Below are 12955 nucleotides of genomic sequence, written 5' to 3'. Positions count from 1 at the left end.
CTAAAAATAAAATGTAAAATAATTTTTTTTTACTGAATAATCTTTTCTACGGCACTTTGTGTTAAACCAGTTTCAGATAATGGTGCCCAAGGAAAAAAAAAGCTTCTTTCAGGCAAAGCCATTTTCTTGACAGAACCTGAGGGTAAACTTCATTACAATATAATGAAGTCAGGCCACACAAGAACATGCTTGATTAATTCCTCTGGAAATGTAAAAAAAAAAGGAAAGAAAAAAAGTAGAGTAGGAGTGAAAACGACGAAACAGAGCAGAGGAATCCTTAAAATGAAGAGCGAAACGATATAAGCGTCAAATTAATGGACAGCGAGATGAGGAAAAAAAATTGAGGTATTGCTTTTGTAATTGAAATGACTGCGAATAGGTTGCTTGAATACAAAAAAGCGGTGCTCCCTTTTAGTTGGCCGGACACACACAAGCACACAAATATCTCCTCGCAAGATCGTCGGCATTACCACAAAGCCCTGCCTAAAGCTCAGGAAAAAGCCTCCTCTGACCCCATGATTCCTGCCCTGCCTGCCTTGCTGTGTGCGCTTTCTTGCTGGAGAGAGAAACTACTGTTGCCGAGGTTATTGACCGAGAGAGTCAATAATGTTTGATCACAAAAATATTTTTCTGCCACAGCTGGAGTGCCTCAGCACAGCAAACATGTGCACAGTTATGGACAGACGCAAGTGTCAGCACTGTTCTCACACCTAATGGAAAATTGAGTCCTTGGAATATAAACACCAATTAACCGCGTCCCCTTAATGAACATTAGTCCATTTATCTTTGGCCCAAACATAACAGGAAAGGTTTTAATAAGAATTTTATTAATATCTGCTTTGCCCAAAACGATGCAGATAATTAAAAGTACATGCAAAAACTTTCATTACTGGAAAAAAAGTTAAATTATACGCCAATCTTTTTCCCCACTTGTATCATTCTGCTAAAGTTTTAAAAAGTAGCCATTTATTTAAATCAATGGTGACTCAGTTTGCTAAGCAAGTCAGCTAATTGAGGCCACACTCAAACTGATTAAAACAAGCTGCGGTTTTAAAATTAAAGGGGGAGAAAAGGTGTAGGAATACAAGTGATTACCTGACACTTCAGGATTTTTCTCATCTACTTCAGAACGGCTGCTTTGTGTTGCGCATGGAGGTCAAAAAGAGGGAAATATATCGCTTCTGTGAGAGCGTTTAGAAAAAAAAAACAAGATGTTCCTCCTGCTGAGCAATCAGAAACATTCAAATCAACCACCAGCAGAATGTCTTAAAACTGGATGTTTTCATAGCTCTTTTGTCAGCTAACCTTGCAGAAAGTCTCTCAAATTGGGCTGATGTAAAAGACGAATTTATGAAAACTGTCCAATTCTATTTATTAGACCATAAAGGGAAATTCATTATGAGTCATTATGAGCTTTTGTAACTGCAGTAATCAATTTTCCTTTGACAAAAACCAAGGGCACAACGTTGCAAGAAGTCTATTTATGCATTCCTTTATTATTATTATTAATTATTATTATTATTATTATTATTATTATTATTATTATTACTGCATAGATAGTTTTACCCTGTCTGACACTTTTTTGTCTAATTAAGATTTGACTTAAATTGTCCTCTACAATAAAATGAGCAAGTGGGAAAACCTGTTGAGATAGACAGTTAAAAAAAGAACTAAACAAAAGAATCAGTTTGATTCAAGTAAATTAGATGATGCTGAAATAATTAAAAAATTGCCCAACATTAAAAAAAGATTACAGAATTGCATTTTTTTATATAAGCCGGCAGTTATTCATAATGATGACACTTCATTGCAGTGTCATCTTGTGTCATTTCCAAATTAGCTTTAATTTGGCACAATATTGTTCTCTCAAGATGGAAACGACTGATTTAAATGCCACTGTAATTAAGATGCCCACGTTAATGCGACGCAACATAGTTCCGTTTTTAACAAAAGTAGCAAACACTCCTGTCATCATCCAGCGGGTGTGCGGGCATCAGATAAGAGCGTTTACATCAAAAATAATATTTGAGGAACACAAACACATCTTATCAGTCAATCACCTCTGAAGTCGCAACAGTGAGTGACGCTCAAAGTATCAAGTGACACTCTCACTTGAATGAAACGCTTTAAAACACGAATAAGTTTGGCTTTAATGGACTATAAACAGGCACGTACACGACCCAGGAAACTGCTCAGAGACAGTTCATGTTTGTTAAGGACCTGAATGATAACTACAAAAAAAAAAAAAAAAAAAACAACTGAGTGAAACAAACCTGTGAGACTTTGGCTTTAGTAGTGAAATGATCAGAGCTCGGTTGAAATCATTCTTCAAAGTTGGAGCTTCAGACCAGGCGACTCAATGGTCCTTTTAAATCAACGCAAACATTGTCTTAAGCCGCTTTTTCAAAGCTCGACGAAAATCTCTATTATCAAGCGGACTCAGACATCTAGCCAGCTAGCCTGCTAGCTGCTGAAATAAACAGTTGGGATGTCGAGTCTTAACTCTTCATATTCCGGATCTTTCTCTGAGTAGAAGACACGGTCCTCTTCACACAGGACAACAGCGCCTGTGTTGTGCAATAAGGTCCATATCCGGTTGTTTAATACGAGTCCCTCTGTGGTCACATATGTATTTCTTCCTCTATTTGTTCTCTCAGGTTGCTGCTCACTCCTCTCCCACACCACAATGGGTTCTGTTGAACACCAGCCTCTTTACACGTCACGACATCCGCTCCCGCTTTACGACAGTGGTTGCTAAGCGATTATTCTAATGAGTTCTGAGCACCGCCCCCAGAGCAAAGTTGGTTTAATTTTTTCTTTCTTTCTTTTCTTTCTTTTCTTTTTTTAATAGTAACATCGTCCAAAACTAAACTATGTAATTATCCCTAAACAGACTGATTAATCTGACAATTCAATCAGTTCAGCGCCAGGGTATTTAGGCTAATTGGACCGTGTTTTGGAGCGTATTTGGCCACTGACTGATTTAAAAAAAAAAAAGGCGTAGAGCCTGAGCCTAAGTCTGTCATTCTATATTTACACCATACTGAAATTCAAGCCGTGCTAAATATTGTTAATAGTAAAAAATATATATATATCATTAAAAATAGGCTAATTCGAATGTAATAAGTATTATCTATAATTACCCCATGAAAGCGATTCGCTTCCAGTTTGGACACCGAATAGCAGGATTCTTTGTAGTCTTCAGTATACTTTGCGTGCATTAGTTTGTACGCTTCGCCATCTGCTGGAAACAGAGAGAACCACAACCAGTTTGTATTTTTATGCTGCCCTGACGAGAATACACAGACGATTAAAACAATTTTAAATATGTAATTTTCACTAATATTCCCCAAAATATATTTAGTCTGTAATATTATTAATGTTGTTATTATTAGCCGTTGGACCAGTAATTAGACCAGTTATTTTGTAATCTTCTAAACATAAAACTGAAAAATCCCGACAGGTCGTGAAGGCAGCAGGGTTGCTGGTGCGGATGTTGCTGCGGGCGGCTTGTCTTTGAAATCACGTTAGAGTCAGAAAAGTTTTGAACTCAAGAACTTCTCGGAGATGTCGTCCACAGAAAGGCAGAGACAGCAAAGTGCGGCATTATTTGTCCTAGCTGCAGTAAGCTTAGCCATATTAACAATTCTGGCCGTGTGGAAGTTAAAACAATTTAAATACAGACTGATAAATGAAACTGGAGGTGCGCTGTTTTTTGGTAAGTAGCTCCACTCATTGCAGTGTGGGTACTGAGCACGGAAGCTGCCGCTCAACAACACTTCCTGGACTCAAGGGTTTACTTTATGTGCTAGAATGCAAATTAAATACATTTTTAGCACAGTTTTGTGGAATATCCTAGGTCCCTATTTAATTATTTTAAATTATTATTTAAAATTATTTATTTTTTTTATTTTTACTTTATCTTTTCATTTTGTCAAAATGGGAGGCACAGCTTTATGTAGGTTAGCATCTTTTCAGTGTTAATTACCAAAGATGCAACTAAAATAAAATAAGGATGCTGTTAAACGTGTACTTTTATAGACAACTGTGATATGGTCTTGGTTTTGTAAATCTGATCCGACTATTTAGACTGCTGATTACAATAAATCTGATAGGTAAGAAACACTTTGAAAGTGTCATGAACACGTTGTATATGTCACAATAATGTTAATTTAGTTGTGCTTTGAGATAATTGTCATATATTTAATGACATGTTTTCATACACTTTATTTGCAGGTATGCTTTTGGGTTTACTAGTGAAGTACTTGTGGTTTGACCGAGAAGAGCGTGGGAAGACTGTGGGAAGTGAGTGTACTTGTCATGTAATAAACGGCACTCCTCATGTCATAATGGTCAACGCCACATCCCTCCACCGGACTGAAAACGATAGCCAAAGATGCTCACTGGTCTCAGCCTTTCATATGGTAAATATTGCAAATTAAATTGTCCTTTAGCGTAAATCCGCAGCAACAGGAGCTGTTTAGCATGGACAAACACCGCTGCAGATTGTGACAAGTGAAACAACCGTTTGGCTTTGAAATGATGCATATTCAACACTTGAAAACAAATTGAAGTGTACAAGATGCTTGCCAAAGATTTGCACCAACAAAAACCTCTAATGGCTCCTTTATTATTGGTTTTCCTGGGCATTTTTATGGTCTGTTTGTTATTAGAAAAGCAACGTAGCGCTGGCACAGAGAGAAAGAGGGGAAGCGAGCAATTTAATCCATATTAGTCTTTTATTAGGGCACAGATAAGAGAGATTGTGCTTTTCAGGTGTGCTGTGGAGACTAGGGAAAATTAAATTGAAAAGACTATACGCAGATAAAGCTCCGCTCAGGCAGAGAAGATTAAACAACACAAATGGTCATGCCAATAAACCACACAAAATGCATTCTTAAAGATCAAATTAAGATTAAGATTTTGTTCAATGCATGTTACTGCCAGCATCTACAAACAAAACCTCTGCAAATCGTGTATTTATTTCTTCTTTTCAAGATAATTTTCTAGTTTGGGTTTAGATGCTGTTTTCCCATAATGAGATACTCCTGCAAAGGATGTTGGTGCGGATTGCCCTGCAGTGCAGAATAGGTAGGTGATGTAGTGCTGTGTCTCAGCAGAGACACTGCAGCTTTTTGCCTCTTTAGATAGACACCTGAACAACAGGACGCAATGATGGAAGTGAATTTCTCTCATGTCCTTTAAAGGGACAGGAATCATGACACAGCATAGATTTTGAAGGGAAATATCACTAATGGTGATTGACCAACTTATAGAAATAACTTTTAGTTTTAAATATCTAAGAAGTAGATCGCACAGGGTTCCCACGGGTCCTTGAAATCCTTGAAAGTTTGTGAATTAAAAAAATTATGTCAAGGCCCTGGAAAGTTTGTGAAAACAGCTAAAAAATTACACTTGTCCTTGAAAGTCCTTAAATGTTTTTTGGGGATTGAAATTCTCTATTCACACAACTGATTTTCATCATCTTTTAAAAAAAGAAATTATAAAATTAAAAAAACCTTGCCTTTGTTGTGGTGGAAAACTCAGGATTACGGTAAACTGGCGTCATTGTTTCTGACTCAACAACTTCTATGTTGTTCAGTTTTTCATTGAATTTACATGATATTAAACCTGTTTATTGGTAACATTCTGCGGTAGCAGTAGGTGGTTCTTTAATTTGAGGAAATTGGTACTGGAAAGTCCTTGAAAGGTCCTTGAATTTGATGTTGACCAAGGTGTGGGAACCCTGCATATACTACTTACGAGTTTGTTTCCTTGTATAGAAAATTATGCTATAGCTTTAACAAAAGATGATTTGTTTTTCTGTGCCATTGTCTTGAACCTCAATGAGCAAATCAAAACCTTGAATCTGTTCTGTAACATTTATTTTAACAATCTGTTTTTGTGTAATTTACCAATAAAAAGAAAGATACAAGCAATTTTAAGAGATGAAGAGGCACAAATATCTTGAAATAAAATCTATCTTTATTATTCTCCATTAACTTAACTGGTTAGTTTTAATAACCCGCTTCCATCTGTGGATCTTTCGTATCAGAATGCTTTAGGACCCAATTTTTAGAATTATTTTATTAGACGGAGAACATTTTATAGCACAAATAAAAAGTGTGAACAGCTTAGCAAAGCACGTAGTAGTTTTTTCTATGATGAGTAGGATGGGCAGCTTCTTTAACAGCTGATCTTTCTGCAGTTTTAGACACTGATCATATTGTCAACAAAATAAAAGTGGGGAGTTCGGTTTTTTTCTAGCACCATGTTCACATTAGCTAACATCTGCCAACGAGTGAAGCAATAGAACTGCTTGTCGTTTCCTTAATCTGTGCAGCTTGAGACCAGTAATGTTCATGACCCCAATAACAGCAGTTTCAGTTTTAATTTTTCTGTTTCTATAGCTAGTGATTCATTTCCTCTGGTGGATGTTTGTGGTTTTGAAGAAACTGATCTTTTCTCAGCCTTTTGGAGGGTATTGTCTTTCTTGCTGTTATTTAGTGCCTTGATTTGTGGCAGTTGAACAATGTATGCCTTTCAGTGGCTTCACACTCTGGGGTTTCATTTAAGAGAGGGCTTCTAATAGATTTCCTCAGGGTTAATGCGGGTACTGTTTAAGGAAATGATCGCGTGCAAAGTGCAAATGTAAAACAGTAAATTCAGGTGTTGGCTTTGCATTATGGGTGTATGGTTTCACAGCTTATTATTAGGGAAGCACTGCTTTAAGCCACAGAGCAGCAAACTGATAATAAAACATATATTAAAGGGACGTATCATGCAAAATTCAATTTTTTAACTGTTAATTGCATTTTGTTGTTTACTCAAGACTCGGGAGTCTCTAGGAGCGCAGAAAAGTTTGATTTAGTTTCTCCAGGTGCTTCACACATAGGTATCTTTATTTTCTGTTTGGGCCATATTTTACCAACCGTTCAGTTTTCTCTGTTTTCTATGATCTTTTCTGAACTATTTCACCACAGTTTTTGTGACAGAACTTCTAAGGTCTGGACCATAGACTTAAATATATAGATCACTAGACTGAGCCCCGCCCATATTGTCCACAGTTAGCATCTGTGACAGCATGGAGGAGCAGAAACGGAGACCAAACAGGGCAACAGCTCACAGCCTCCATAGAAACTAATAGATAAACAGCAGCTGAACCAGATCTGTTTCACAGATTATCGGTCATGTTTTTACAATAAATTAATAACTATGTTAATTTCATTCAACAATCATGTAAAACAGCAGATTTATACCAGAAAAATATATAATTTATAAATAACATTGATCTAAACCAGACCTGAAGTCAGCCTGTAACTTAGACTTTAGCTTGTTGAAAAATGATGACTTCAGCTAGTAATAAAGTATATTTATTATTTCTTCTTACTGTCATAAAAAATAAGAATATTTATATTTACCAGTCAACAGTTAAAAAATGTTCTAGTTTTAGGATGAAACTTGTCTCTATAGCTAACCATCTTCTTAACAGGTCAGGTTCCTCTAACAGAAGCCTTAAAATACTCACATTTATAATATTATTTTACACTCTGTAGGTCTAAACATTAATCAAAGGACAAAGTAATATTTAATAGTTTGTGTTAAATTGTAGCAGGATTCAACAGTGCTAAACTCTGTATATATGCTCCACAAGCTAATATCTTCTAACCAGTTCAATAAATAACAGTGATTACATCGACTTTATAAGATTATTTTAATTTTAAACTGTTATGTTCTGCTCAGATCACATTGAGCTAAATAAGATCAAATCTGCTGACTTGTGTTGTAAAATTAGATGTTTTCCTGTTTATCTTCTGTTAATAAATCCATAACACAAACAGCTTTTCTGGCATTATTTAAAACATTAGATAGATTATATAAACTGTAAAATATTAATAATAATTGTGTTAATATTATTATTAATAGTTTTTATGATTTCTACATTGTCAGTCCTTTTTTTCTGCTCTGTCATCAACATGCACAGTAACGGGAAATCCAGACTCTTGACCGTTTTGCGTTAGCCATTAGCTTCACCAGCCGATCACATGGTCACGTGGTTTCTGCGCAGTCCAACTGTTCTATAGAACCTCCTTGGTCTGGACTTACCAACTACAATTTGGTCGTTTTCATTCTCCTCTGGCTCTGGGTCAGACTCTGGCTCCAACATGTGAGGCTGGATGGACAAGTCTTCCATTGTTGACATCTTTTAATTTTTGTAAATGAAACCTTTCTTCACTACTATATAAACCCCTCTATCAAACTAGAATGGACCGCTGTGGAAGCTGGACGGGGGCGGGTATGAAGCGCCTTGTTTAGATTGAAAGAGACAGCCTCAAAATGAGTTGATCCGAGACACACCTGGAAAATGGTGAAAGAGGGGCTCGTGGAGTTAGGAATTCAGACCAAAGCATTGCAGTTCCACTTTATATAGACCCCAGCTGAATGATTTAAATGTGAAAAAGAAGGATTTATAAGCATGATGTGTCTACTTTAAAGAAGACTCCGACTACTGCTACTCAGATGAGTTTAGAGTTTTGAGAGTGGCCATGGGTTTTTACAGAAGCTCTGTTTTTTAACTTCCCTTCACGTTTTAGTGGTTTGACCAGAGCGCTTTCATGGTAAATTTAGGCTAAACAATGAGCCATATCACTTCTTCAGCCACAGAATCTAACCACCATGAGAAAATGGGGGAGCGTGTTTGGAAATGTATAGTTTAATCTTCAGGTGATTTTTCAACCTGAGAGAAAACAAGTAGTGAACCTTGCAAATAATCCAGGCCAAGTGTAACTCTTCACTAATGGCTTCGACGTCTTTGGTCGGTTTTGAATGCCGGGGTCTCATTAGCAAACCAGCAGAGGCTACCACAGAGGCCATTACATCGGTCAGCCTGCGCACAGCCTTCAAGCCATTAGGCCTGATACATATGGGGAGCTAGCAGAGAGAGATAAGGATTTCATTGCATTACTGAGTCCATTATGTGCCACTGGGGAGTACAGCATTAAAGTTTGTGGTCTGATTAAATTTAGTGCTGCTCAGCTGAAGAGGCAATTAGTGCATGCAGCATACCTCCATCGTCGACTCTGTGGTGCAGGTGGCCCTTAAAATAAAACTACCAGGATATGCATAATTTATTGATTGCAGAGTCTGTATTAGTTTTGTGTTTATCACAATGTCTGCATAGAATAACAAAAAATATGCATTGATACTGTGCAGCCTGGGTAATTGCAGCTACAAAAAGTAATTTACATTGAGCCATGTTCTGGGAGCAGAACAATTTGTAGCTCTAGCTAACAGTTCAAATGTTGAATTACCGAGGAAAAAAATAGGGACTCTCCCTTTTCTACAATGGGGGTCTGTAGATTTATGCAGTAATTTAAAAAACATGCTGTTTTCTGTGTATTCACTAATTCACTTGAGGCAATATTCTCTAAAATGCAGCATGTGCTGGAAATGAGACATTTAAAGAGACTGTTTCTCACGCAGGTTATTTAAACCTCGAGTTTCATGGCGGATTTTAAAGACCCACATGTTTCTTCTCCTCCCTTTATTTGATCTGAAATTTAATTGACCCGAGTTTATATTTTGAGTGAAGTAAGGAGACCTTATGGGATGATGAAACCAGGGGAAAAAATGGTGTCTTTCCTGCTGTTTTAATTCACCGTTAACTTACAAATGTACCCACTATAGGCATGAAAGACTTTTTCGGATGAGGTTTGGCACATGAAAGGCTACCTGTCAGAAAGGTTTGCATCGCCTGGGATGAGTAAAGAGCTGAATAATCTACAGAAATTACTTTGCTCATTTGTCTTTAGAGTAATGTAGCTTTAGGTGATTTATTGGTTATATTACAGCTTGAATGCAATATTGAAATGTGCTTGTTTCTGATGTAAATTATATCAGCTGTACTTGACATTTTGTATTGTTCTTTGGTTCACTGAAGTCAGGACACACTGGCACTGTGAGGGCTAAATCAGTTAAATGTAACAAACTCAATCAAAAGAATAAAAAGCCTTTTAGGCGATTACCTGCCACAAACTCAAACCTTTGAGCTGTAGCCCTCATTCAAGTGTTAGATTTCTCATTATTTTTATTAACAACATGTGATTATTAACTTTTAAAAAACGAAGAACAGATTGTAACTTTGGGTATCAACAATGGAGCTCGTGGCCGTCTGCCAAAACTGAAGTGAACACTTTGTGTCCAATCTGTCAGCGAGTGGCATTCAGTAAACTGAGTCGTATTTGTCTCAGAGGATCCCTGTCAGCAATCAGCTAAACAGCTCTGCCTTTTACAGGGGACTTTTGACCCAGAGGTGCTTTTTGATCTCTTCCTGCCAACTGTCATCTTCTACGGCGCTTACACCCTGAATCAGGTGAGACTGCTGTCCCAGCATTTCTCCCAGAATAGAAAAGTCGACTTATCCTGGGATTAAACACTAATGAGCCCTGTTTTATTTGTTTATTTATTCATCGGCATGACACAGAATTCACTGGCTGTTAATCATTTATTTTTTTCATGGGTGTTACTAACTATTTTATTTTTGTTGATGCTTTAGAAACGACTGATTCAGAACTTGGGCTCTGTTCTCACATATGCTTTTTTGGGCACTTTAATCAGCTGTATATGTATTGGGTAAGTATTGCTTTTAAGTCAAACTCAACAAAAATAAATTATGCAAAACTCTATTATCGCATTTGCCTGTTTAAATGTCATGCTTTTGATCACAAGATGTACCATTACTATTTTTTAATTTAATCTTTTTCTGTGCGCATATTTTTTGTATCTGTGTGTAGAACCTCTGTTCAGTTGGTTGTACAGGTTTTTTTATTTTTCATAAAGGCAGGAGCAGCACAGGTGCAAATAATCACATTAATTAATGTTCTATAAGTGCCGCAGTCATCAGTTTTGTTGTGTCAGCATGTGAAAAATCACCACCCTGGAAATGACAGATTGAGCTTTAATTACTCACACCTGTGCTTTTCATACAATGATAAATTACAGTGACTGGGATAAAAGGTAAGCTCTTTAGTTTGTTGAACTTTACCAGACATGCTATAAGGTGCTGAAAGCCTTCTGACTCCAGTTGGATTTGTTTATGTTTTTGCAGAATATAGAGTTGTTATTCTTGTTTGGGGATACTAGATGGCGCTCTCACTCTTTAGAGTAAATGGATCTTTAGCAAACAGTTCAGACATTGTTTTTAGACTTGCACTTTTATAAACTCGGTTTCCAATACCTTTTAACATATTCTTTGTTTTACAGCTTCTATTAGGGATGAATACTTACCGCACATCTTGTCTATTACAAGATTAGTAGATGAAAAGACTATTAATCTGGCAAATTACAATACTCAGATTTATATTTTAGTAGTGTATTTTTAATCAGCTGTGGATATTATATACAGGTTACTAACTGAATTTAAGTTAGTATCTGTTGAAATATGTGTGCTTCCATGTACCCCAGTGAGGCAGGACTAGTTTGGACATGTTGGTTTGTGTGCACTTTATTTGAGGCAAAGACACTTGACCTGCAGCCATATAAACATAAACATGTGTGTTTCTTTGCATTGCTTTCCTCTATTAATCTATATAATTAAATTGCTGATTGATTAGTTAGATTACATATTAAATAAATGATCAATGTTGGATCCTGGATGTGCCTTGATCTATTTTTCACTTTTAACAACGTGTTAAGATTTGCCTGGAAACCGTTAGAAATTTAGTACTGGCGTTTTCACGTTCTACTGCAAGACATACAGTTTGCACCAAATAAACAAAAGCAATAATGATTCTGGGGCAGTTGTTTGTTACAAGAACAGCCAATTATAATCCAGACCAAATGTGATTATTTCAAATGTATTGTAAGTGTAATTATTTTAGAATTTGCACCCAAAGCCAGCTAGAAAACATTAGATAATGTGTAAAGTGTTCATCTCACTGCAACGTCAGAGGGGCACAGCTAGTTCTATATTTAGACCTCTGCTGCGTACACCGTTAAATGAATGTATTGCAGGTGCATCCTTAAGGTGCAGAAAGAAGACTTTACCTTGTTCTCCTAATTATGATTCTTGCTGTGTTTCATGGGCTCGAAATAATTAGAGAACACTCTGCAAAAGAAAAGTTTCAGTCTAGTTTTAATTTTAGTTGTGTGAGTTTATTATCTATAACAGTAAGAATATAAAAAGCTTGTTCCTTTTGAATTTGTTTGGTGCTTCTTTACAATGATTCTTTAGAGAAAAGCATGCTTAATATTAAGAAGAAGTAGGGTTTTCAATAAAAAGTTACAAACAAATTATAATTGAGATAGCTCTTTGAATGACTTCGGTTTGGAGATTTCTGAATAAACTGATGAGCTAATGGCTTGTTTGAGCATAACTAACATCAAAGTAGATTAATGTCTTAGAAAAATTGAAAAATTATATTTTTGCACCTAAACACCAATACATTGCCATTAATTTTATGTTACACAGTTATTCTGGCAGAAACATAAAACTGTTGCAGAAAGTAGCCCAGGCTGCACAGGAAGTGCTGCAAATGATCATAAAACTCTATGCAAGTAAATGTATGATGCAAAATTGAAGGTGATGTAAAAGTTGATCAAATCTAGTTAAATGAAACTTTTTTTTTTCAAACTAAAATTATTTTATAATATATTTGGCAATTTGAAACTATTAGTAAGACAATAATAGTTCATAATCTTCTAACAGAATACTATTTCTTTGAATCCCATCAATCCATTCATCCATTTTCTTCTGCCTATCCGGGGTCGGTTCGCGGGGGCAGCAGCTTCAGAAGGGAGGCCCAGACCGCCCTCTCCCCAGCCACTTCTTCCAGCTCCTCCGGGGGAACTCCAAGGCGTTCCCAGGCCAGCCGAGAGACATAGTCCCTCCCCTCCTCCCGGTGGGACGTGCCCGGAACACCTCACCAGGGAGGCGTCCAGGAGGCATCCTTACCAG

At 36.8% G+C, this 12955-nt stretch overlaps 2 protein-coding genes across 4 annotated transcripts in view; one reads left to right on the top strand and one right to left on the bottom strand.

Annotated features, from left to right (window-relative positions):
* Window positions 1-2747, bottom strand: part of dipk2ab (divergent protein kinase domain 2Ab) — a 25722-nt gene extending 22975 nt beyond the window's left edge. Inside the window, exon 1 of the mRNA XM_014013396.1 lies at window positions 2274-2747. The gene's annotated coding sequence lies outside the window, so the exon portion shown is untranslated. The remainder of the gene's footprint in view (window positions 1-2273) is intronic.
* A 715-nt stretch (window positions 2748-3462) lies between these two features.
* The window catches only part of LOC106521014 (sodium/hydrogen exchanger 9), an 85539-nt gene continuing 76046 nt past the window's right edge, over window positions 3463-12955 (top strand). For all 3 annotated transcript variants that reach the window (XM_014013395.1, XM_014013393.1, XM_014013394.1), the window contains exons 1-4: window positions 3463-3718; window positions 4237-4424; window positions 10295-10372; window positions 10556-10632. In XM_014013395.1, the coding sequence (XP_013868849.1) occupies window positions 3568-3718; window positions 4237-4424; window positions 10295-10372; window positions 10556-10632 (494 nt within the window). In that variant the 5' untranslated portion in view covers window positions 3463-3567. The remainder of the gene's footprint in view (window positions 3719-4236; window positions 4425-10294; window positions 10373-10555; window positions 10633-12955) is intronic.

This window comes from Austrofundulus limnaeus, unplaced genomic scaffold (genome assembly GCF_001266775.1).
Source record: "Austrofundulus limnaeus strain Quisiro unplaced genomic scaffold, Austrofundulus_limnaeus-1.0 Scaffold100, whole genome shotgun sequence".
Classification (NCBI taxonomy): Eukaryota; Metazoa; Chordata; class Actinopteri; order Cyprinodontiformes; family Rivulidae; genus Austrofundulus; species Austrofundulus limnaeus.
This window is presented reverse-complemented; position numbering and strand designations above follow the sequence as displayed.